General features: G+C 45.2%; 1 protein-coding gene across 5 annotated transcripts in view; it reads right to left on the bottom strand.

Moving 5' to 3' along the window:
• Window positions 1-26,610, bottom strand: part of LOC138740832 (spectrin beta chain, non-erythrocytic 1-like) — a 393,831-nt gene that overhangs the window by 247,947 nt on the left and 119,274 nt on the right. The window contains exon 5 of one of the 5 annotated variants that reach the window (XM_069894022.1): window positions 3,561-3,652. The exons of 3 other annotated variants lie outside the window; for them this stretch is intronic. In XM_069894022.1, coding sequence (XP_069750123.1) covers window positions 3,561-3,652 — 92 coding nt within the window. Of the gene's footprint in view, window positions 1-3,560; window positions 4,193-26,610 lie in introns of those variants that run through there. One more of the 5 variants, XM_069894018.1, reaches the window with a different exon arrangement.

Below are 26,610 nucleotides of genomic sequence, written 5' to 3'. Positions count from 1 at the left end.
ATGTTATTGATATCTTTCCTGTAGTTAGGTGACCGTAAGTGCACACAATACTCCAAATTTGGCCTCACCAATGTCTTATACAACATCCCAATGCCTATGCTTGATACTTTGATTTATGAAGGCCAAGATGCCAAAAGTTTTCTTTGCAACCCTATCTACCTGTGATGCCACTTTCGGAGAATTCTGTATCTGTATTCCCAGATCCCTCTGTTCTACCGCACACCTCAGTGCCCGACCATTCACCGTTCTTGCAATTCTCAATCCGGCCACAGATTCTTCCTTGAGGTTGAGTAAAAGCTTTCAAAGTGTCAGCAACATTAAGACCATATTTCCTTGTGAGAGAGAAAAAACGTAAACACTGGAACCATCTAGACTGGTAGTTAAATGTGTTATTCTGTTTGCAATGAAAAATATACCTGCTCGAGTTATTTAAAACTAAATAGCATACAAATCAAGACAAATCTGCTCAGAAAACCTAATATCGCATCACCTGCAGAGAAATTATTTTGCAAAAATAGCCCAAATATGTCATTTTATGCTAAGTGTTCAAAAACATCGGCAGGGTTAGCGCAATGCAAAATAAAGTGCTGTAGCGGCGGCTACACTGCTAACTGAAGGATCGCACAACCAGACGGGTTGAGTTCAGTGAGCAAAAACTGATTTATTGCAGACTGCCTGGCTGGTCTTATACTCCCAGCCCGGACCTGGCTGAGAACTGTGCTGAGGGGCCCCGACGTCATCGGGGTGTCACGAGGGTCCCCAAGAGCAGGCTTCTGAGCCCAGTGCTTAGGTCAGGAGGAAACCCCCGACGGCGTCATTTTGGCCGGCTGCCCCGCCGTGTGCGTGACAAGCGGGGCGGTTTCGTCTGCCTAATGGCATACTGCCACAGTGCTTAATTAAATCAGTGAAACATTTCAGCCTTAAAAATGTGACGTTTAACTCATATTATACCTCCCCTCCTCATTATAAACGAGGAAGCTATTTATGTGGCGAAAAGCCACATAAGATCAAACATAATTTATTCCCTGGCATAAGATTTAAAAGCCCTAATGCTGTCCTAATCCAGAGTTTTTAAATTTAGACATATAGCATGGTAACAAGCTATTTTGGCCCACGAGCCCGTACCACCCAAATTACACATAATTAACCTACAAACCCTGGTACATTTCGAACAGCGGGAGGAAACCGGAGCACCCTGGGGAAAACCCACGCAGCCACAGGAACAACGTACAAACTTCTCACAGAGAGCACAGGATTCGAACCCCGGACCTGATCACTGGTGCTGTAAAAGCACTGCGTTAACCACTACTACGCCACATTATTATATCGCCAGAGACCCAGGTTCAAATCTGGTGCTGTCTGTCAGGAGTTTATACGTCTTACCAGTTTCTGTGTGGGTTTCCTTCAGGTCCGACCCCCTTCAAAAATGTACCGGGTGCTGTAGGTTAATTGGGCAGCATGGGCTCATTTTGTTAAAAAATTCCTAACCCATCAGTGCAGTTTTCCAGCAACAGGTGGCTAACAGGAAGCGTTGTTCTGCTTCAATTAGGAATGAATGAAATTGAATGATGTGCGATCAATGTTCCTCAAGGAGTTTTCTCCTCTCCTTTTTATGGTTCTCCTTCTTCATTTCTCATACGCCACAGTAAGATATCTTCAGGCTATAAAACGGTCACATCCTGTTCTACCTCATCACCTCTTCCACCACATCCAACTGCTCACACTAACAAAAATGCTCACCTTCTGCCACGTTCTGCTAAAGTTACTTCACACTGCAGACTTGGCAAAAGAAAAAAAAAATCACACAACTTAAATTTATAATATTAAGGCACTTTATTGTTTTATTACTTTCCATTACACTTTAATTTTGTTTAAATTTAATTTAGACATTCAGCAGGGCAACAGGCCCTATCGTCCAAATACCCCAATTAACTTAAAACCTCCATATGTTTTGGAAGGGCGGAAGGAAACCAGAATGCCCAGAGGAAACCTCAAGCAGACATGGGGTGAACATACAAACTCCTTATGGACAGCGCTGGATTCGAACTCAGGTTGCTGGCATTGTAATAGCATTGTGCTAACCTCCATCGAGAACGCTGCCGTCAGAGAACAGCAGGGAACGCTGACGTCAGAGAACAGCAGCAATCATCAAAAGACCTACACCATCCAGCACACGCTCTGTCCCCTCTGCTGCCATCAGGAGAGAGGTGTAGGTGCCACAAGTCTTGCACTCACCAGGTTCAGGAACAACAACATTAAGACCATATCCCTCCAGCATCAGACGCCTCAACAACAAACTCAATCAGGGCTCATTTAAGGACTCGCACTTGCACTTTATTGACTTTTTTCCTCTCTGTATTGCACAGTCAGTTTGTTTATATTTCTTTATTTGTTTACATGTGTACAATGAGTCAGTTTTTTTTGCACTGAGAAGAAGTGGTCATTCTGCCTTGCCAACAGGAAAAAGAACCTCAGGGTTGTATGTGATGTAATTAAATTGAATTATAATTTAGACATACAGCATGGTAACAGGCCTTTTCAGCCCACAAGCCCGTTCTACCCAATTACACCCAATTGACCTCAACTCCGGTACGTTTTGAAGGATGGGAGGAAAGCGGAGCCCCTGGAGAAAACCCACACAGACATGGGGCGAACGTACAGACAGTGCCAGATTCGAACCCTCTCCCGAACGTTGGCACTGTAACTGCGTTGCTCTAACATTGCAATTGTATGTACTCTGACAATAAATCTAAAATCTAATCTAAATCTTAATAGCAGAGGACTGTTTTTATGTTGCCCATATTTCCATGCCGAATTCTCGTATACAGTTCACACAGCCACCTGGACAGCAGTTGACTGATGGTTATGATAGAGCTGCTCAAGTCAGGGACAATACAAAACAAAGCTGGAAGCATGTCAGTTCAACTGCACTCAAGGTTAATGAACCAAAGCATCAGGACTAGCTCACAAACGTATGACCCTTCAACTGTGGCGCTGTACGTAGAGGCTGGTTAAGTAAGAGAGCATGGCGTAGAGCCGTGTACCAGCTCCAGGAGAGCAAATTTAAAAATCAGCCGATAGCAACGCCCAAGATTGAGCTTCTGTGATTGGCCAAAGCTGGGCCAACAACTGCACTTCATTTTCCTACACTAACACCTGGTAGTTCAAGCACACCACATTTAAAAAATGGCTGCAGTTATACAAACAGAAGGTTAAAATCCTTTTCACATATATTCCCAGTTCACTTTCCTGTAAAATAAGAACCCATCGTGCCACAACATAGTGGAGTCAGCAACTTGAATCAGAAGGTCGATAAATTATAATCACAGCTACCAATAATTTCCAATCACTGACCAACATCAAGAAACTTCTTAGAACATCTAAACCGAGCCTGAGTTAATGGACAGGAGCAAGCTCATGCAAGACCCGTTCAATTTGTAAGACAAGTGCTACTTTAAGGTGTTGCTAATTGCTCAAAGGCATATTTACAGGACACATTGACAGTACTGTGCAAACTCCAAAGCCGGTAAGGTGTCTGGTGTCAGCACGTAAGGCTTTACCTTGCAGTTGCTTGAATCTTCCCTCCAAGACGCTGGAGTACTGCGTGGAGTTGACATATGCAGCGGGTGACAACGGCGGCGTCCAAGATTTCCTGTGTACTTCCATCTGACTGAATTCAATTGGGAAGACTTCAAGTGCAAAGGAAAATGTTTTCTTTTAAGAAATAGGCAGGTGTGGGAAAAAATAATCCTTTCAAGTCCAATAGCCTGGCTCCTGAAACTAGTGATTGAAGGCAGTTTGCAAGAGAAGGATTTCCTCTGGCATTCCTTCCCCCAGCCCCCTCCACCACCACTCTCCCGACTTCCACTCGTGTCCTGTCTTCCCCGGTACAATCCCTCTTGCAGCTACTTTAATCCAGAGGGCGGGAGCCTTCTCTTTTCATTTAGGTTCCAGCTGAGGCAATCATTGCCAAACCTCAGAAGCACGAGGTGGAGGCGGAGGGGGGCGTGGGGGAAACCTGTGATCTCCTTGCTGCCGGCAGGCTGGAGGTCTCTGAAAACCCAAGAGTGCACACAAAGCACACAAGACACACCTTGTTGGCTGTGCAGTTTGCTGGCCTCTCCAACCGACAGTCTAGCTTGCTCTGCACTGACACTGCTTGGTTCATTATCATAGAGTAAGGTAGAAAGGATCAGTCCATTCTACAAGGTGTGTGGGGGTGAGGGGGAGTGGATGGAGAAAAAGGAAGTGAAAGAACGAAGTTATTTGTAGGGCAGTTGACAATGACAAACGTTGCATGCTTCACACTGTGGGTATGTTACTTTCGCAATTCAAAGATCCCAGTGCTGTTTAAATTGAGCTGATAACACCTTGCTGTGAAAGGGTGAATGTTTCTGACATGACCACATGGCAAACATCAAAACCCGACTGCACCCTCCCACTTCTAAACTTGGCTTGGTAAAGGAAGTGAGCTTTGGCTTGTTTTCTCTCTCCCCCTTCCCCTGCTCACACCCTCTACCATCCTGCCCCCTCCCCCACGCAGTGCATTTCCTACTCATGACTGCTTGGACACATTTGCCTGCAGTCCAAAGGATGATCAACAGGACTTTACAACTTCGGCAATTGTCAATCATAAAGGTAACATACAGGACAGCATCTAGTCCTGATAACTAACAAATTCCGCAAAGATAAAAATCTATCTGCACATTCCTTTTCTGGGAAAAAAATAAGCTGCAATATAGCACTCAGAGCTATCTCGCTTCAGACCCTGCAGCACAAATTGTTGCAATAATGAAGCAACAGTGAATGATTATGTGGCTTCCAAACACTTCTTACACAACTGCAATTGGTATTTCATATAATGTGGGTCAACTTTGCACACATCCGATAGAAAAGATACTTGAATTGCTCAGTTTTACAGCTTCCGGCAGGCTTCCTGGTGCCTTCATACAGAGTACCACCGAGCCGTCACACCAGACTGAACCACTGCTTTTGCTTCATTGAGCTATAACCGTCACCACCCTCCCCCCGGCCCTCCCCAGTAAGAGGGAGGAAAACACCAGCTAGAGTTGTTTGTTTTTTGACTGAACTTTGAGGTGGTTTCTTTATTCTGAGACACTGACCTGATAGACAGTATAAACAAAACTCTGCAGTCAAATGGAAATGTGTTTGATTATTCGATACAGGGGTCTTATGGACATATAACACACGGAGAACCAAATGCTTATTCTGATTCCGGCAGAAACAACCCAGTGTTGGGGACCATCAGGTTTAGTTCATTATGCAAATGTGTATGGGGATATCAATACCTTTGAGTGTAAGGCCCTCCAGAAGGTAGTGGAAGCAGCCCAAGCAAGACATCACAGGTAAAACCTTTCCCATCACCAAGAACCTCTACAGGGAACGCTGCCATCGGAGAGCAGCAGCGATCATCAAGGATCCACACCACCCAACACACGCTCCATTCTCGTTGTTGCCTTCAGGAAAGAGGTCTCGGTGCCACAAGACTCGCACACACCAGGTTCAGGAACAGCAGCTCCCCCACCACCATCACACTCCTCAACCACAAACTCAATCAGGGACCCATTTAAGGTCTTCTACTTGTGCAATTTATTGATTTTTTCTCTCTCTGTTTTTCATACTTTGTTTACATTCATTATCTGTTTAGAGTTCTTTATTTGTTTACATGTGCATCCTTGAGTACAGTTTTTTATTTGTACTATCAAAAAGTGGTGATTCTACCTCTCCTGAAGGAAAAAGAATCTCATGTATGTGATGTCAATGTATTCTGAAATCAGAATCTGATATCTGAAATGCCTCCTTGCGTTCCCAAAATGTGAGGACATTGAGGGATCTGGAAATACTGATGCATAATTCTCTGAAAGTAGTGTCACAGGTAGATAGGGTCATAGAGAGAACTTATGGTATACTGGGCATCATAAATCAATGTACTGAGTACAGGAGTTGGGATGTTACGGTAAACTGTAAGACATTGAGGACATCAAATGTAGTATAGTATGCAGTTTTGGTCACCTAACTACAGGAATGGTATCAATAAGATTGAAAGAGCGCAGAGAAGATTTACTAGGATGTTGCCAGGACTTGAGGAACTGAGGTACAGGGAAAGATTAAACAGGTTAGGACTTTATTTCCTGGACCGTAGAAGAATGAGGGGAGATTTGACAAATTATGGAGAGTAAATGCAAGTAGACTTTTTCCACTGAGGTGAGGTGAGATAGAAATTAGAAGGCATAGGATAAAGATGGAAGGGGAGAACTTTAGGGGGAATTTCTTCACACAAAGTGTGGTGGAAGTGTGGAATGAGCTGCCAAATGAAGTGGTGAATGTGGGCTCAAATAAAGGGTGGCATGGTTGGTGTCATAGTTAGCGCAATGCCTTTACAGTGCCAGCGATCAGGACCGGACATGGGTTCGAGTCCCGCGCTATCTGTCAGGTGCTTGCACATTCTCCCCATGTCTCCTGGGGTTTTCTCCCAGGGCCTCTGGTTTTCTCCTGCCATTCAAAAACGTACCGGGGTGTAGGTTAATGGGGTGCAAATTGGACGGCACGGACTCATGGGCTGAAATGACCTGTTACCATACTATACGTCTGGGAGGGAAAAAAAGAATTTGGACAGGTACATAGATTAGGCAGAATAGCTTGGCATAGATTAGAAGGACCGAAGGGTATGTTTTCTATGCTGTGATGTTCTATGGTTGTATCATGCAAAAGGTAAGAGTATATCCGCGATTCACGACAGATCATCGTGCTGGTTCACTGATTAGCTGCGTTGCCTGAATAGTCTCAACAAGTAACACAAAAGTCACACCAATCATTTTAGCCGGGGCAATGGCAAAGACAAAAGGAGCCCAGGCCCTCAAACAGCAATGACAAATAATTATATTTGGAAAAGCATTAAAGCTCTGAGCTGTAATTTCACTGAGCGTACAATTAATGGCCATCTTGTGTAAAATTTGTATGTGTGCTGCCAGCAAAACCATGAAGGGGAATTTTACCCAATGTTGTTCTAGTAATGACATGATCACACGAGAAAGGGTACAGAGAAGATTTATGAGGTTGTTTCCAGGACTGGGGCATGTAGTTACATAAAAATTGGATACGACTGAATTGCTTCTTTTTGTAAAGAGAAGGCTTTGGGAGATGGATGAAGCTTTGAAGGGTCTAAACAGAATAAATTGAAGTGGCTTATTACTTGTCACTGAAGGTCAAAAACTAGGGTGCATGGATTTAAAGTAACTGGGAAAACGATAGAGGAGAGACAAGAAAATATTTACATATCTAGAGTCTGGAAGGGATAGTACATATATATTTTTTCTTTGGCTTGGCTTCGCGGACGAAGATTTATGGAGGGGGTAAATGTCCACGTCAGCTGCAGGCTCGTTTGTGGCTGACAAGTCCGATGCGGGACAGGCAGACACGGTTGCAGCGGTTGCAGGGGAAAATTGGTTGGTTGGGGTTGGGTGTTGGGTTTTTCCTCCTTTGCCTTTTATCAGTGAGGTGGGCTCTGCGGTCTTCTTCAAAGGAGGTTGCTGCCCGCCAAACTGTGAGGCGCCAAGATGCACAGTTTGAGGCGATATCAGCCCACTGGCGGTGGTCAATGTGGCAGGCACCAAGAGATTTCTTTAGGCAGTCCTTGTACCTTTTCTTTGGTGCACCTCTGTCATGTTGGCCAGTGGTGAGCTCGCCATATAACACGATCTTGGGAAGGTGATGGTCCTCCATTCTGGAGATGTGACCCACCCAGCGCAGCTGGATCTTCAGCAGCGTGGACTCGATGCTGTCGACCTCTGCCATCTCAAGTACTTCGATGTTAGGGATGAAAGCGCTCCAATGAATGTTGAAGATGGAGCAGAGACAACGCTGGTGGAAGCATTCTAGGAGCCGTAGGTGATGCCGGTAGAGGACCCATGATTCGGAGCTGAACAGGAGTGTGGGTATGACAACGGCTCTGTATACGCTTATCTTTGTGAGGTTTTTCAGTTGGTTGTTTTTCCAGACTCTTTTGTGTAGTCTTCCAAAGGCGCTATTTGCCTTGGCGAGTCTGTTGTCTATCTCGTTGTACATAGAAAATTACAGCACATTACAGACTCTTCAGCCCATGATTTTGTGCCAACCCATGGGTACCTTAAAAAAAACTTAACTCTCCCTATCTCAAAACCCTCTATTTTTTTTTCATCCATGTGCCTGTCGAGAGTCTCTTAAATTCCCCTATTGTTCCAGCTTCCACCACCACCCCAGCAATACATTCCAGGCACCCATAGCACTGTGTAAAAAAAATACTTATCCTTAATGTCTCCCCTTCACTTTGTACAGATCTCCTCTGTTTGCTACTCCCACCCTGGAAAAAATGTGCAGGCTGTCCACCTTATCTACGCCTGTCATCCTTCTTCGCTCCCAAGAGAAAAGCTCTAGCTCTATTAACATTTTCCAATCCAGGCAACATCCTAGTAAATCTCCTCTGCACCTTCTCCATAGCTTCCACATATCTCCTGTAATGAGGTGAGCAGAAATGAACACAATATTCCAAGTGTGATCTCACTGAAGATTTATATTCCATTCACCATCTCAGGTGCATCATTCACTTTCTTTTCTTTCTTTCATACTTTTTCCCATTTTGATAATTAGGGAGATGTGGCTTGATAGTCACTATCTAGACAAAGAGCCTTAAATTGTGTGAAGTAAATCCCAAAAGTCTGCAGACACCATGGTTGAAGTAAAATCACAGTGCTGGAGAAACTCAGCAGATCAAACTGTGTACTTTATATTGCAAGGATAAAGATACAGAACCAACGTTTTGGGCTTGAGCCCCCTTCATCAAGATCGAGCGGGATATGGCTGAAAATAATGGAGCGGGAAAAACACTCGCCACCTTCACCAAAAAAAATTGCTTTGAAGAGGTGTGACTGGCAGGGCTATGTATGGGTCAATGCTGGAAGAGGGGCTCATGTTGGGTGGATGGTGTTCAATTAACACACTGTGTCTTAATCTTTCTCCAAATCTTTCCCAAATCAGAGCTCAACAGAAAATGCAGCTGTGCATTTAACCATTTTAACATTTCATAATACATACTCCAGTCTGGGTCCATGGGTAAACTGCAGAACATGGAGTATATGCACTTGTTGGCAGTCCCTGAACACAGGGACTCAGAGTATATGCACTTGTTGGCAATTCCCAAAAATCGAGACATGGAGTCCAAAGGGTTAAAGGACATCAAATGTTTCAGCAATCCAACTCAGAAATGCAAAAGATATCCGATAACTACAAGATAGCTGAAAAGTATTAATGCAATCGGTGAGCAACGCGAATGGCCTGTACAGAGCTTCCCTACTTAGTACGAATGAAGAAGCAGCCTCAGTTTCTGACTCTAAAACTACCTTCATTAAGAAGTGCACGTGCACTTTTTTTTCCCCTCTGAGGGTAGGTGAGATGCAAACCATTAAGGGTGAAGAGTGAAAGGGGCGAAGTTTAGTGGGGAACAGAATCTATTGTCATGAACAAGTCAAGAAATCCGGTGTTTTGCGGCAGCGTCGTAGTGCAAATGTACATTATCATAAGTATCTCACGACATGACATTAGGGGAACTTCTTCACACAGAGAGTGGTGGGAGTGTGGAACGAGCTGCCAGCTGAAGTGATGAATGCAGGCTCAATTTAACACTTAAGAATTTGGACAGCTACATGAATGGAAGGGGTATGGACTAGGTGCAGATCAGTGGGGCTAGGCAAAATAATAGATCAGCACAGACATGAAGGACCAAGAGGTCAGCGCAGGAGAAACAAGTTTTGTGTTCCCCTGAATAAAAATCACAAATCGGCAGTCGGAAACCTCTTACAACTCAAAGGACCAGTGTGGAATTCTGCGACTGAAGAAATGCATAGGTGGCGGGCTGTTGGCGATTCGAGGCTAGAAACCGACGCAGGCTGCGGGCGAATGCATTTGAAGGATTCACACCGGGCTGTGGACTGCTGGAGTCTGGCTCCAGCCTGGCTGAAGGGGTACCAGGTATCAGAATTGGGATACGTGTGGGTGCTGAAGGTTTCCTGATTGCGTCAGAGGTTCTGACCTGGAGCTCTAGCTGCCGATGGTTTGTAGTGGATTCTGTGCGGCTGCAGGGGCTGCAGAGCGCCGAAGGTGAATCCATGGACACCCAGTGACGCTGAGGGGGACTCTCTTTTGCTTCTCTTTCTCTGACTGCGAGAGGTGCTTCAGGCAATTTCTGCCACTGGCGAATGTGCCTATCGGAGCAAATTTCATGTAGTATTGCACTGATTTTATTACATGACGTAAATTGAGTCACGATCTTATGTTACATACCTTCCTTCAGAACAGATTTTGCAAAGTCACCTGTCATTGTTGAAGAAAATACCCCAAAAATGTACAACAAATTCCACCAACCTACAATCCAACCTACCAACGAGAAGATTCATTAAATGCTGGTAAAGTACTTCAGTGCTCTAGAGCAGTGGTTTTCAGACCTTTTCTTTCCACTCACATCCCACTTTAAGTAATCCCTATGCCATAGGTCTTCTGTGATTAGTAAAGGATTACTTAAAGTGGGATGTGAGTGGGGGAAAAAAGATTGAGAACCACTGCTCTAGATCCAATTGTGGCTGAAATATTTTGCTGAGAAAAATTGTCATTGGCGCATTTCCTTTGGAGTTATGAAACCGGGCACATAACGAGTCAATTAGGTACACAGTGGTTTTCAACCTTTTTCTTTCAACCCACATACCACCTTAAATAATCCCTTACTAATCATAGAGCACCAATGGAATTGGGATTACTTAAGGTGGAATGTGAGTGGAAAGAAAAAGGTTGAAAACCACTACTCTGGAGCATCGGATCGGAGGTCAATCCACAGGATCATAAAAGCAGCAGGGAGGATCACTGGGGTCTCCTTTCCTCCCACCAATCAATGGGATGTACTGGGATCATCGTTTAACGAGGGTTCGCAAAGTGAAGGAGGACCCCTTCCATCCTGTATGCAGTATCTTCCAGCTACTGCCGTTGGGGAAGATATACAGGAGTACAACCAGGCTGAGGAACAACTTCTTCCCTCAGACCATGAGAATGCTGAATGACTGCGAAAACAACTCTTCATGACTCTACTATTAAAAATATTTATTTTAATATATGTACATCCATCCATCCATGGCCCATCCCTTCACAAGCAAAGATGAACACGGTGCCTTGTGGCTTTAGGCACCGTGTGCCAGGGTAAGGACTTGGAGGCGAGTTCATATGTAGTGTGTTTATGTATCATTTGTCTATATGCGAGTTATGTCTGTACGTGTGGCTTCCACTGTTCTGAACCGTGGACTGGAGAACACTGTTTTGCCAGGTCGTACTGGTTCAATCAGATGGCAATTGATTTTAAAAAAAATTTAGACATACCGCATGGTAACAGAAATTGACCTACAACCCCCGGTACGTTTTTGAATAGTGGGAGGAAACCAGAGCAATTGGAGGAAACCCACACAGACACAGGGAGAACATACAAACTCCTTACAGACATCGAACCTCGGTCCCAATCGCTGGTCTGTAAAGGCGTCGCGCTAACCACTACACTAACCGTGCCGCCCCAACTAAACTTGAACTGAACTGAAAAGCACCACAAAAATGCATTCAATACATATTTGTGTTGTCTGCATACCAGATCTTTCATATTACAGTATTGTGGGGGGGGGTGTGGTGAGGGAGGGTTGTGGTTATTGAAGGGGTGCTTACACAACCAGGAAAACAGTTCATCCCCAGCTGTAAAAGATGAAGTCTCCCTCCTCCAGCAACTCACAATCACTGCAGAGATAATGCCATTTCCCAAATCACAAAAGCACTACTGAATGAAGCCCTAATTTCTTGATCACGGGACGGTGTGCAAAATCCAATAGCTAAAGCAACAAGAAAGCCATTCAAAATTCAAGCCTGAAGAAATATGGTTTTGCCTGGAAAAAATTGTCCTCAGATCAGCTATTTCGAAAAGAAATTCATGTGAAAAATAAAGCAATCCTCAACTTTTGAAAGATTTCTCCACATTCTTGTGAGCAGCAGTGATACAGAATTACTTCACAATCAGTGTTTAGGAATAGATAACAATTCTAAACACATTACACTCTTACCAAACAGTTTAAAGTAAACACAGGCCATTAATCACTCAAATAGTTGCTGGCAATCAATTGTTAGCAAGTTAAAATGCAAAAATGCTTGAGAAACTGAACAGTGTCCATAGGAGGTAAAGATATATTACCGACGTTTCAGGCCTGAGCCCTTCTTCAAGGTACGGATAAAAGCAGGCAGGTGTCTGAACTAAATAAATGATAGGGGGCGGAGTACAGACCAACAGACACAAGGAGAAGAGGCCAAGACAGAGGAAAGGTGAGAATTGATAGAGAGAGGGTTTGGCTCTGTAAATGAGGTGAAGGAGACACAGGCAAAAGGGAAGAGAGGGAGTGAGAGAGACAGAGCAACAGGGAAGTAGGCATGGTGGAGGAGAGGGAGTGACTAACGGAAACCAGAGAAGTCAACGTTAATGCCATCTTAGCCTTCATAAATTGAACTGAGTATAGGAGTTGGGATGTTAGGGTGAGGTTGTATAAGACTGGCGAGACCAAATTCCAAATTTGGAGGATTGTGTGCAGTTTTGGTCGCCAAACTACAGGAAGGATATCAGTAAGATTGAAAGAGTGCAGAGAACATTGACTAGGATGTTGCCGGGTCTTCAGGAGTTGAGTTAGAGGGAAAGATTAAATAGGTTGGGACTTTATTCCTTGGAGTGTAGAAGAATGAGGGGAGATTTTATAGAGGTTTACAAAATTATGAGGGGAATAGATAGAGTGAATGCAAGTAGCTTCTTTCCACTTGAATTGGGAGAGAGGGTGAAAGGTAAAAGGTTTAGGGGGAACATCACTTAGAGAGAGTGGTGGGAGTTTGGAACGAGCTGCTATCTGACGTGGCAAACGCAGGCTCACTCTTAAATTTTAAGAATAAATTGGATAGATCCATGGATGAGAGTGGCCTGGAGGGTCATGGAATAGGTGCAGGTCAGTGGGTCTAGAAGAATAATGTTTCAGCATGGACTACAAGGGCCAAATGGCCTGTTTTCTATGCTGTAGTTTTCTATGGTTGGAGGGTGCCCAGAAGGAATATGAGGTTATATGCTAGCAAGTTAGCCATCAACCCTTAGTAGGTTCATGTTATGAAATTCAGCCACTTTCGCAATGATGGATTGACCCATTCTCCCCAAAATATCCTTAATGGTGCCTCAAAGACTCGACTCAGCTGCACTAATAAGTAGAATGCACAGTCATAATTGTATACACATCTACCTAGACATTTTGAAAGCAAACAACTCACGGTCATCCACATCTCTGCCGATCTCCACTCACTCCCACTTTCTACTCTTGTTCACAGCACACTATTCAGACTCCTAATTTATTGTCATAAACATGAGTCATGAAATTTATTGTTCTGTGGCAACATTACAGAAACAAAATTCCACATCAGTGTTGGAAATATTTACAAGTGGAGCCCAATTTAGACCCTTCTTATTTTACAAAAGATTTATTGGTTGACCCATTTAAGCTTGCTTTGAGTGTTTTTCACCGTCATTACATTGCTGACCTCACGAACAGATTAGTGAGTGGAGTAGCTGCAGATGTTGGAATCTTGAATGAGCAAAGAGAAGCCGGAGGGATTTAGTTGGTCAGGCAGTTGAAGAAAAATGTTTTCGGGTCAGGATCCTTTATCGAGGATTGTTCAGGTGTCTTGTATGAGTATTCTGAAAGCCAAGTGCAGCATTCTTGAATCATAAGGGCGGCACGGTTGGTGTAGCGGTTAGCGCAATACCTTTCCAGCACCAGCTATCAAGACTGGACTGGGTTTCGAATCCTACGTTGTCTGTAAGGACCTTGTACGTTCTCCCCATGTCTGCATGGGTTTCCTCTGGGTACTCCAGTTTCTACCCCACCCTTTAATACGGGGGCTGTAAGTTCATTGGAGTATTTGGGCAGCACCAGAAGGGCCTGTAACCATGTTAAATTTAGACTCAATATGATTGGCTCATAAATGATCTTTAAAATATCCCAGCAAGCCACTCAAAAGGATAGGGTCAAATGTCAGCTTTACATGCCTCATCCTAAAGAAAGAGTAGAAATAAATACAAGATGCTGGAATTGTTCTCATTACTTTCTTGTCCAGGACTTCAGTTACCAGATTTTATTAAGATCCAACCTCAACTCTTTAATTTGGTTTATCTTTGGAGACATCAGCAATGTTTGGAACAGTACTCCAAGGGACGGCAATGAGTTAGACGGGCCCACACAGCTGATAAGGGTGCCCTCATCAATTTCCAGATTCTTCTGCAGTGGATATGGATCTCTGAACTTAAAAACAGTTTCCCATTGTAGGACTGTGATTCAACAAGGTCAAGAGCAGAGATCAGAAGGGGATTAATTGTCTTTTTTTGCAGTCTCAGCAAGTCATGCTGCTTTTTACTGAAGAAATAAAAGTGATAAACTCCAAAAAAAATTGTATGTTTGTGTGAGGGAAGCTGAAATCGACAGTGTTCCTTCCACCTATGTGGAAATTGAGTGGGATGTGAGTACCCTGCGACACACAACTGTCAGCATATATACAGATCAAAGGCATCTACAATTCATCAGGTGAACTGGTGGTGGATCCATACATTTTTAAATTTAAATTTTAAAGCACGGTAACAGGCCCTTTTGGCCCACAATCCCGTGCCGTCCAATTGTCCTACAACCCCCAGTACGTTTTGAACAGTGGGAGGAAACTGAGGCATCCGGAGGAAACCCATGCAGACACGAGGAGAATATACAAAGTCCTTCCTGACGGTGTGGGATTTGAACCACGCTTCTGTTCACTGGCGCTGTAAAGGTGCCGTGCTAGCCGCTACTCTAACCGTGCCGCCCTGTCTGGGTGAATGAACTCCAATCTGAAAGACTGAATCCCAATCTGAAATGGTCTGACTGTTGAACTAAGCTGCCATCTATATTTCATTTAATGCTCCGTGTTAGCTGTTTCCAATAGAAACTCCAGAAGAATGTTTAGTAGGAAGTGTGGTTAGCGCGACGCTGTTGCAGTGCCAGCGACTGGGGTTAAAACCCTGCAATGTCTGTAAGGAGTTTGTACATTCTCCATGTCTGCATGGGTTTCCTCCAGGAACTCCGGTTTCCTCCCACCATTCAAAACATACTGGGGGTGTAGGTCAAATGGGTGCAATTGGGCGGCATAGGCTCAAGGGCCGAAAGAGCCTGCTACTGTGCTGTATATCTAAATTTTATAAAAAATTTAAAAACAGAAAATCTCAAAGCTTGCGAACACCATGACTGAGATTTGCTTCAGGCTCGATCAGTGGCAGAGACTTACAACACTACATTAAATGAAGATCTATCCGCTGTTTCTCAATTCCTATAATTTGTGCACGCATGAAACAAACAGACCTTCTTCGTGAAGAGTAAAATCCACCAAGTGGGTCACAAGTTGTTCAAAGCAGCAGTATGAGTAATTGGGATTTGGGCTGAACAATAAATGAGCATTTGCTCTAACTTTGTTCCTCACTTGTCAGGAAGGCGAAACAGGGACTGCCCTTCCTGAGATGATCGAAGCGGGCAAGGCTATTGGCCACCATCATGTGAACCTTCTACAGGAGCTCTATCGAGAATGAGTGTCCTGGCCGGCTGCATCACAGTGTGGTACAGTTGCTGCAGTGAAATGGATCAGAGGTCAATCCACAGGGCCATAAGAGTGGAGGAGAGAATCACTGGAGTCTCCTACCGCCCCATTAACGTGATCTACCAGGGTCATTGTCTGAAGAGGGCGCACAAAATCATCGAGGACCCCTTCCACCCCACACATAGCATCTTTCAGCCCTGAAAGATATACCGGAATATGAGAGCCAGCACCACCAGGCTGAGGAACAGCTTCTTCCCAAGGGCAGTGAGAACGCTGAACGACCAAAGGAACCGCTCACGCTGACCCTCCGAGACTCTCCTATTGATGAGAGTATTTATTTATTTGTATATATGAATAAATGTCCTGCATATGTATTGTTTGGATATTTTACATTTAAATTTAGACATGCAGCATGTTAACAGTCCCTTTCAGCCCATGCCGCTCAATTACACCTGATTAATCCACAACACTCGGTTGTTTAGAAGGGTGGGAGGAAACCAGAGCCCCTGGGGAAATCCCACACAGTCATGGGGAGAACTTAAAAACTCCTTACCGTTTGTCTGCATGTGTGTTAAGTCTGGTTGCATGTCTGCATGTTTGCACCAAGGTCTGGAGAATGCTGCTTTTTCAAATTGTACTGTACTTGTGCAATCAGATGACAATAAACTCGACTTGAATGAGTTTTCCATGATTTCTCAAACCTGCACAACCAAAGACCAAATGCAGATTGGCGATCACTTCGCTAAACTCCTGTGGGTCTGGACTTGAACATCCAGTACCAAACCCACTGACATGTCTAATCCCAGCCTCATCCACTGACAAGGTGAGACAAATTGTAAACTGAGGAACATAGACTCCCCTAAACCCGACAGTACGAACATGACATGTTATAATTTAAAGTAACCTTCCACCTCTATCAGGTTGCACTGTTTCTATCTCTTACATAGCAACTCTATTACTTTTCTACCTAATTCCACCCCTTCCCCAGTGGTCTCTCTCTGTACCTGTCTCTCAAAAATCTTTATAGGTGTACTAAGGACTGGTCGCATCATTAGGCTCTTTCAAACTACCATGTAAAATGGGGTTAACCGGGCAATTTATCCGATTAGCGCCCCAATTATGTGGCAGTTAGAAAGGGCCCAACCCAGTCAACCCCATCAGAATCCAACCTGGTCCCTGACCTACCTCAGAGGTAGCCAATGAACCCAGTTAAACCTACCTAGGTCACATACATGGGCGATTTGAACAGGAAAATGGCTAACACGCTTATACCGGTGACGTCAGCGCTTGCGTGTCACCGTGTAGCCAGCATCCCAACATCTAGCAGTACTTCCAGTGAGTGCACAATGCGACGTTTCGGGGGCGGGACCCACCCTTAAATCGGCAGTTTGGCAGCTTTGCCCCAGTAGTCGCACCTGAGTCTCAGGAGGGCTACCCAGCTGCTGCAGTTTAAAAGGGGCTAGTGCCTGGTATGGAAGTGCCAACGCACAGGGCAGGAAAAACCTGTGGTGGTCACCGTCCTGTCATGTGATCTCCTATGCTTCTTCTCAAAGGGCCGGGTCCTCCTCGATTCTGGTGTCCACCGCTACATGGAGTCTGCGTCCCTTCGTGACTCAGGCCCACAGCTTCAGGCCGTTTAACAGAGCCACTGGGTCCACACTGGCAGCAGCACTGCCTACGACAGTCAGGGAAGGATAACTTGTTTCCTCTCCCACAGATGCTGCTGAATTTGTCGAGCATTTCAAGCATTTGATTTTTATTTCAGAATTCCAACATATGCAATTTTTTTGTTTCATTGACCTGTTTCACTCTTTCTTTCCCAATACTGCAAAGGGATTTTCAACCAGAAATTTTAACTCTTTTTTCTTTTAACAACTGCTGGACGATCAATGAGCATTTCTGGGACTTACTGCTTTAATTACATGCCTTCCTGCCTAGCCATAACCACAAAGCATTCCTGACTACAGACAGTTCCATCCCTAAATGATCGTTCGGTATCACACTAACCCTATGTGGTTATTCGTAGAGTCAACAATTTTTTTAAACACCAAAATCTTTGTGGCCACATTTCTGGAACTTACTTTCAAGGTTTTAAAGAATATTTTCAGATTGAGATTTCTTAGAGTTATTGTCAGAATACATACATGACATCACATATGACCCAGAGATTCTTTATCTTGCGGGTGAGACAGAATTACCACTTATTAATGGTGCAAAAAAAAACTGTACTCAATGTAATGTAAACAAACATAGAACTGTAAACAAATTGACTGTGCAAAAGAGAGAAAAAAAATCAATAAAGTGCACAAGAGTCCTTAAATGAGTCCCTGATTGAGTTGGTTGTGAAGGAGTCTGACGGTGGAGGGGCAGCAGCTGTTCCTGGTGGTGAGTCTTGTGGAACTTGCACCTCTTTCCTGATGGCAGTGGCAAGAACAGAGCCTGTGCCGGGTGACGTGGATCCTTGATGATCGCTGCTGCTCTCCGACGGCAGCGTTCCCTGAAGATGTTCTTGATGGTGGGCAGAGTTTTGCCTGTGATGTCCTGGGCTGAGTCCACAACCTTTTGCAGGGCTTTTACGTTCAGGGGCATTGGTGCCCCCGTACCAGATGCAGCCAGTTGGCACACTTTCCACCACACATCTGTAGAAATTTGCTAGGATTTCTGATGTCATACCAAGCCTCCACAAACTCCTGAGGAAATCGAGATGCTGACATGCTTTCTTCGCGATGCCATTGGTGTGTTGTGTCCAGGAAAGATCCTCTGAGATACTGACTCCCAAGAATGGAAATGTGCTCACCCTCTCCACCTCTGATTCCCTCAATGATCACTGGATTGCACACCTTTGGTTTTCCCTTCCTGATGTCAACAATCAGCTTCTTGTTTTAGGTGCACCATTCAGCCATGTTTTCAATCTCCCTCCTGTACGCTGACATTTTTTATGCAACCCACTACTGTGGTATCGTCGGCAAATTTACAGATGGTGTTGTCGTACAGAGCCACACAGTCATAGGTGTAAAGTGAGTAGACCAGGGGGCTAAGAACGCAGACCCGGGGTGCTCTGGTACTGATGAAGATTGTGGAGGGGATGTTTTTACCGATCCTCACTGATTGTGGTCTGGAAATCTGAGGAATAATTTTGTGCCACAGCATGATTTCATTCATGAAAACCAACCAGAAAAATGGAAATAAATTACACCATTTATTGGAAAGATATTGGTCTCAAGCATCAGGGTGCAGATTAATTGGTGTATTTGGGTGACACAACTCAATAGGTTACTTTGGCTCCTCTAACTTATGTTCCCATGGTGAGCCACTGGTATCTAATGACCTTTGAGCACAGAGAGGGCCCCAATTTAACAGGTAAGTTTTCAGTTCAAAAGTGGAGCACAGCAAAAGCAAGATTCAACCTTTCTTCTGAGAAGGCCAGCTTGGTTTGCGTAGTGGTCAGCACAAAGCTATTAAAGCGCTTGCGATGGGATCCCGTGCTATCTGTAAGGAGTTTTTATGTTCTCCCCATGTCTGTGTGGGTTTCCTCCAGGTCTCCAGATCCCTCCCACCATTTAAAACGTACCAGGAGTTGTCGGTCAATTGGGTGTAATTGGGTGGCCTGGGCTCTTGGGCCGAAAGGGCCTTTTACCGTGCTGTATGTCTACACTTAAAATAAATATATAAAGTTAAACCCACTCAGAATCGGGGCCAGAAAAACAGGCTGCACCAAACTTGTTCAGACTGACAGATATTTAAAAGTATTAATTTTGGCAACATTACTCATGAGCGGCTGATTTTGCTCCCTCCCACTCAATCAGAGCTTTCATGGCTGCAGGTAAAATTCTGGCACAATCTGCTGCTTTTAATCCATTTATGGAAAAGGTCAAAGGCTGATGGAGAGCTAATTTGGATGGTGATACATGCTGCGGCAGGTAATGATGAAACATTTTAGTGTCACAAGACGAGTCACAAAATGAATGAGACATTACAAGCAAATTGCACAATAGAACCATTCAAGTGACATTCTGCACCACCAGACTCTCGTTCCAAATATTTACAATTTTGGAGCTGACGACTCTCCGCCACGCAAACAACCTGGTTGGAGGAACAAAAAAATGGTGACGTTGCCGGAGTTGCTCACGGAAGTGCTGCCGTAGACCCGGGAGAGTGGGATGAGGAGACACAAAGCTGTTCCGCAGGGTCCTACTGACCAGTTGTGATGCCAACAGCAACGTACAGGCTTTAAACAGACTATTAGAGGAGCCAACGGTGTTTTATTTTCAAATATCCTGCAGCCACAGAGGTTTGTGCCCAAAAGGTGCTGAGGAGCGTACCATGAGGGGCAGCAGATTCTAGGGGGGGGGGGTGGGGGAGGCAGTGGACTAGCGCAGGGCACTAGAAACAGGGAGAACCCCTCTCCCATTAAGAGGATGCCTGGAGATGACTCTACAGGGAACATGACCATGGGGGGGGGGGTTCAGCAGCTGAAAGATCCACACAGGCTTCCGGTTGTTGGCGATTCATCATCGAAGGGCTCACACCAGGCTACGGGCTGCTGGAGACTCGCTCGTGAGAGCCAGGTATCGAGAGGGCACTGAAGAGAAGAGGGACTTTCAAAGGGCTGAAGGTTTCCTGATTATATTGGATATTTGGATCTGGAGCTCAGGTTGCTGATGGTTTGAACAGATGGAGTCCGTGTAGCTGCAGAAGCGCTGGAGGCAAATCCACGGACACTCAATGACTCAGAAGGGACTCCATCTTGTTTCTCTTTCTCTTATTATTGGGGGCACCGGGAAATGTAACTCTTAGCTTTTTTACACAGCCACTGTGTAATTATTTCCATTTTCCCAGAGTGCATGCTGTGAAAAAAACTCAGAACTGGAATGAGGGAGCCACTCCAGATCTGACTTTTTTCCTACTAGACCGCTTGTCATTTTCCTGGAAGCCTACGGCAGGCATTCAGGGACAAACAGCACATCCTGCCTCTTTACATACCACAATGTTGTCTAAAATCGCGGACGGAAATGGAGATTTCCTTTGTGAACGACCAATGCCGGGACATTGGAGACTCTTCATAACATTAAAACCCCACGAAATCTGTGTAAAAATCTTATTTGTTTGCCTTTACGGAAATACATCATGTGTATTACATTTTTTTGTATTATTACATGACAGTAAGAAGGAACCTTGAAATCACCACATTCAATCTGCGTTACAAACTCCTGGTATCTGACACCTATGGGGGTTGGTAGTTGTTGGGTAGTGAATTTTCCAGATGCTTAAGATTGCTTGTAGTGTAGATTGGCGAGCTAACAGTGATGTCCGTCAATTTTAAACTTCCACATTTTTTACCCATTTTCTACGATTTTTTTTAGTGGTTGATTGAATTCCACATCAAAGCCTACAATAGCCAGCAAAGCCTACAACCTGCCGCAAGAACAGAAGGACACAAGAAATGGGAGCAGGAGTAGATCATCCATCCTGTCAAGCCTGCAAGATGATGGCTGAATCGGCTGCGGACTCTGCTCCATCTATCTGCCTTTGAACTAAAGAACAGGCCATTGGGCCCTTTGTGCTGAAAACATCATACCGCTAGTCCTACTGACCTGCACCCCCCTCGAAAAACCCCTTGTAAAACAAAGATTCATTAAACACACACAAAGCTGCTGAGTATCCTTAATCAGCCCTTGGCTGTCCAAAACTTGCATACCCGATCTCTCAGAATACTCTCCAATAATTTACCTGCTCCTGACGTCAGGCTCTCTGGCCTGTAATTTCCTGATTTACTTTTGGAGCCTTTTTTAAACAATGGAACAACATGAGCTACCCGCCAATCCTCAGGCACTTCACCCGTGGATAAGGATGTTTAAAATATCTCTGCCAGGACTCCTGCAATTTCTACACTTACTTCCCATAACGATTCAGATTTATTGTCGGAGTTCAGACTTGGAATCACATGCAACCCTGAGATTCTTTTTCCTGAAGGTGAGGCAGAATTACCACTTCTTGGTTGTGCAAAAATAAACTGTACATAATGTACAAATTTAAATAAAGAAATGTAAACAACTGTGTGAAATACAAAAAGGAAAATAAAAGCAATTGATGAAGTGCAAAAGTAAGTGTTCTTACACGAGCCCCTGATTGAGTTTGTTGGTGGAGGGGCAGCAGCTGTTTCTGAACCTGCTGGTGCAAGTCTTGTGGCACCGACACTTCTTTCCTGAGGGTAGCAACGAGAACAGAGCGTGTGCTGGGTGGCGCGGATCCTTGATCATTCCCTGTCGATGTTCTCGATGGTGGCGAGGGTCTTGCCTGCGATGTCCTGGGCTGTGACCACTATCTTTTGCAGGGCTTTCCTCTTGAGGGTATTGGTGTCCCCCGTACCAGACCGTGATGCAGCCAGTCAGTGCACTTTCCTCCACCCCTCTGTAGAAATTTGCCAGGGTTTCTGATGTCGTACCGAACCTCCACAAACTCCTGAGGAAGTAGAGGTGCTGACGTACTTTTTCACAATGGCAATTGTGTCTTTGGGTCCAGGAAAGATCCTCTGAGATAGTGACTCTATTCTTTGGGAAAAGCAGTTCCACCTCACCTCTATCCCAATCTACTCACCTGAATCTTGAGACTATGTCCCTAGTTCAGGTCTTACCTACCAATAGAAAGAACTTTCCTGTCTCTATTTTGTCTAACCCTTTATAATTTTATGTTTCTATTAGATCCCCCTCTCATTCTTTTGAATTCCAAAGAATAGAAGTCCCAGAAAACCCAATCTCTCCTCGTTGGCTCATCGATGGAATCAACCTTGTGAACAGCCTTTGCACCATCTCCAAAGCCAGTCTGTCCTTCCTCAACTACAGGTGATACTCCTAAAACAGCCTCACCAGTACCTTGTGCACTTGCAACATTACCTCACTGCTATTAAATTCCATCCCTCCAGCAATTCTGAATTACCCGTTGCACCTGCAAACTAATCTTTTGTGATTCATATCCATACAGTGTGGAAACAGCCCACCTTGCCAACGCTGACCAAAATAACCCACTCACTCTCGTCCTGCCAACCTGAGGTAGGCCCATGACCCTCTAAACCCGTTCTATCCACATATCCGTCCATTTGTTTCTTAAAGGCTGCAATAGTACCTCCTCCAGCAGCCAGTTCCATACACCCACCATTGTCTGTGCCAAAAGTTACCCTTCTCGTTCCCCCCTCCCTTACCCCCACCCCCCATCTTAAACCGACTCAAAGACATTTTGACATCCACAATTTGACACTGGACATTTTGGCTCAAAGTTGGGTGGATTTTTCCGCAGGGTGAAGGGAGTGTGGAGATGTCACCGCCGGAAGAGGGGAGTGTAGAGATGTTCACCGTGGGGAGAGGGGAATGCGGAGATGTCACCGCCGGGAGAGGGGAGTGTAGAGATGCTCACCGTGGGGAGAGGGGAATGCGGAGATGTCACCGCCGGGAGAGGGGAGTGTGGAGATGTCACACCGGGAGAGGGGTGTGCAGAGATGTCACCGCAGGGAGAGGGGAGTGTGAGATGTCACCACCGGGAGAGGGGAGTGCGGAGATGTTACCACGGAGAGAGGGTAATTAATTTAACAATGATTTTACATTCATTGCTTTGGTTGACGCCAAAATCTCCTGGGACTAGAAAAGTCTTGTTTTTTTTGCCAAAATGTGCGATGGCCAAATGTCTGTCATCAAAATGTGGGCACCAAAATATCCGGCGCCAAACTGCAAAATGCCTGATTCCGCATAAAACCTGATTCCCCTACTACAGGTAAGAGACTCTGCATTTGATTCCTCGGTATGTGTCTGTTGCCCACTGCATTCCCAGATTGTCCAGAACTGTGTGAAACACAAAAGTCTGCAGGGGCTGTGATTGTGGTAAATGCTGGAGGAACTCAGCCGGTCTTTCAGAGTCAATAGAAGACAAAGATATATCGCTGACGTCCCAGGAAACCCAATCTCAAGGAATAAGCAAAAAGTAAGAAGAATGAGTAAAAAGCAGGAAATTTCAGAACAGACAGTGCTGGCTGGAGGAGGCCCAGACCAACAAATGGTGGTAATGGGATATGAGAAGGGGAGAGGTTTATGTCCAGATCAGTGGGCCAGGATCAATGGAGTTTGACTAAGAACAGACAGTGCTGGCTGGAGGAGGTCCAGACCAACAAATGGTGGTAATGGGATATGAGAAGGGGAGAGTTTTATGTCCAGATCAGTGGGCCAGGATCAATGGAGTTTGACTAAGAACAGACAGTGCTGGCTGGAGGAGGCCCAGACCAACAAAAGGTGGTAATGGGATATGAGAAGGGGAGAGGTTTATGTCCAGATCTGTGGGCCAGGATCAATGGAGTTTGACTAAGAACAGACAGTGCTGGCTGGAGGAGGTCCAGACCAACAAATGGTGGTAATGGGATATGAGAAGGGGAGAGTTTTATGTCCAGATCAGTGGGCCAGGATCAATGGAGTTTGACTAAGAACAGACAGTGCTGGCTGGAGGAGGCCCAGACCAACAAAAGGTGGTAATGGGATATGAGAAGGGGAGAGGTTTATGTCCAGATCTGTGGGCCAGGATCAATGGAGTTTGACTAAGAACAGACAGTGCTGGCTGGAGGAGGCCAACACCAACAAAAGGTGGTAATGGGATATGAGAAGGGGAGAGGTTTATGTCCAGAACAGTGGGCCAGGATCAATGGAGTTTGACTAAGAACAGACAGTGCTGGCTGGAGGAGGCCCAGATCAACAAAAGGTGGTAATGGGATATGAGAAGGCGAGAGGTTTATGTCCAGAACAGTGGGCCAGGATCAATGGAGTTTGACTAAGAACAGACAGTGCTGGCTGGAGGAGGCCCAGACCAACAAAAGGTGGTAATGGGATATGAGAAGGGGAGAGGTTTATGTCCAGATCTGTGGGCCAGGATCAATGGAGTTTGACTAAGAACAGACAGTGCTGGCTGGAGGAGGCCAACACCAACAAAAGGTGGTAATGGGATATGAGAAGGGGAGAGTTTTATGTCCAGATCTGTGGGCCAGGATCAATGGAGTTTGACTAAGAAAAGACAGTGCTGGCTGGAGGAGGCCCAGACCAACAAAAGGTGGTAATGGGATATGAGATGGGGAGAGGTTTATGTCCAGATCTGTGGGCCAGGATCAATGGAGTTTGACTAAGAACAGACAGTGCTGGCTGGAGGAGGCCCAGACCAACAAAAGGTGGTAATGGGATATGAGAAGGGGAGAGGTTTATGTTCAGATCTGTGGGCCAGGATCAATGGAGTTTGACTAAGAACAGACAGTGCTGGCTGGAGGAGGCCCAGACCAACAAAAGGTGGTAATGGGATATGAGAAGGGGAGAGGTTTATGTCCAGATCAGTGGGCCAGGATCAATGGAGTTTGACTAAGAACAGACAGTGCTGGCTGGAGGAGGCTCAGACCAACAAAAGGTGGTAATGGGATATGAGAAGGGGTGAGGTTTATGTCCAGATCTGTGGGCCAGAATCAATGGAGTTTGACTAAGAACAGACAGTGCTGGCTGGAGGAGGCCCAGACCAACAAAAGGTTGTAATTGGATATGAAAAGGGGTGAGGTTTATGTCCAGATCTGTGGGCCAGAATCAATGGAGTTTGACTAAGAACAGACAGTGCTGGCTGGAGGAGGCCCAGATCAACAAAAGGTGGTAATGGGATATGAGAAGGGGTGAGGTTTATGTCCAGATCTGTGGGCCAGAATCAATGGAGTTTGACTAAGAACAGACAGTGCTGGCTGGAGGAGGCCCAGACCAACAAAAGGTTGTAATTGGATATGAGAATTGGAGAGGTTTATGTCCAGATCTGTGGGCCAGAATCAATGGAGTTTGACTAAGAACAGACAGTGCTGGCTGGAGGAGGCCCAGACCAACAAAAGGTTGTAATTGGATATGAGAAGGGGAGAGGTTTATGTCCAGAACTGTGGGCCAGGATCAATGGAGTTTGACTAAGAACAGACAGTGGTGGCTGGAGGAGGCCCTGACCAACAAAAGGTGGTATTTGGATATGAGAAGGGGAGAGGTTTATGTTCAGATCTGTAGGCCAGGATCAATGGAGTTTGACTAAGAACAGACAGTGCTGGCTGGAGGAGGGCCAGACCAACAAAAGGTGGTAATTGGATATGAGAAGGGGAGAGGTTTATGTCCTGATCTTTGGGCCAGGATCAATGGAGTTTGACTAAGTGAACTGGCCCTGCATCAGTAAAGATTCCAATGTGCACAGGGATGATCCTGCAGGTTCAGAACTTCGCTGCCAGGCCAGGTGTCAAGTAGCTTCTACCACTGGAAACAAAGCTGGCCTGTACATATTTTGTTTGTGGAAAAAATGCAAATTGTTGCTATTTGTTTAGAGGTTTCTAATGTACTGGAGTCACTAGCCCCTTTTAAATTGCTGCACCTGGGTAGCCCTCCTGGGACCCGGGTGTGATTACTGAGGCAAATGTGCTGGAAGCACCTTTCTAATTGCAGTGTATCAACCCATTAAATCGCCAACCCGGTGATTTATGGGGGGATCCCACCTCTTCAATGACGCGCCACGCACTCACGAGAAGTACTAACCGATATTCGGATTGCTGGCATGCAAGCGTTGATGTTACCGGAATAAGCGGGTCGGCCATTTTCAAATCGCCTGTGGAGTCTACCTAGTTAAGTTTAACTGGGTTTCAATGGGGTGACCGAGTCGGACCCTTTCTAACTGCCGCATAACTGGGGCGATAACTGGGCAAATTGCCTGGTTAACCCCATTTGACACGGGAGTTTGAAAGGGCCTACTGTTCCTCCTACCCACACGGATGCACAAGATTACTTTACAGCCATTAAACCTCCAGCCTGCTTATTTTAATGTGTTATTCTGTGTATAGTAAAACCTGCATTATCCAGAATTCAAGCAACT

The sequence above is a fragment of the Narcine bancroftii genome, chromosome 8 (genome assembly GCF_036971445.1).
Source record: "Narcine bancroftii isolate sNarBan1 chromosome 8, sNarBan1.hap1, whole genome shotgun sequence".
Classification (NCBI taxonomy): Eukaryota; Metazoa; Chordata; class Chondrichthyes; order Torpediniformes; family Narcinidae; genus Narcine; species Narcine bancroftii.
The sequence above is the reverse complement of the archived record's forward strand: the minus strand, read 5'-3'. Positions and strand labels throughout refer to the sequence as shown.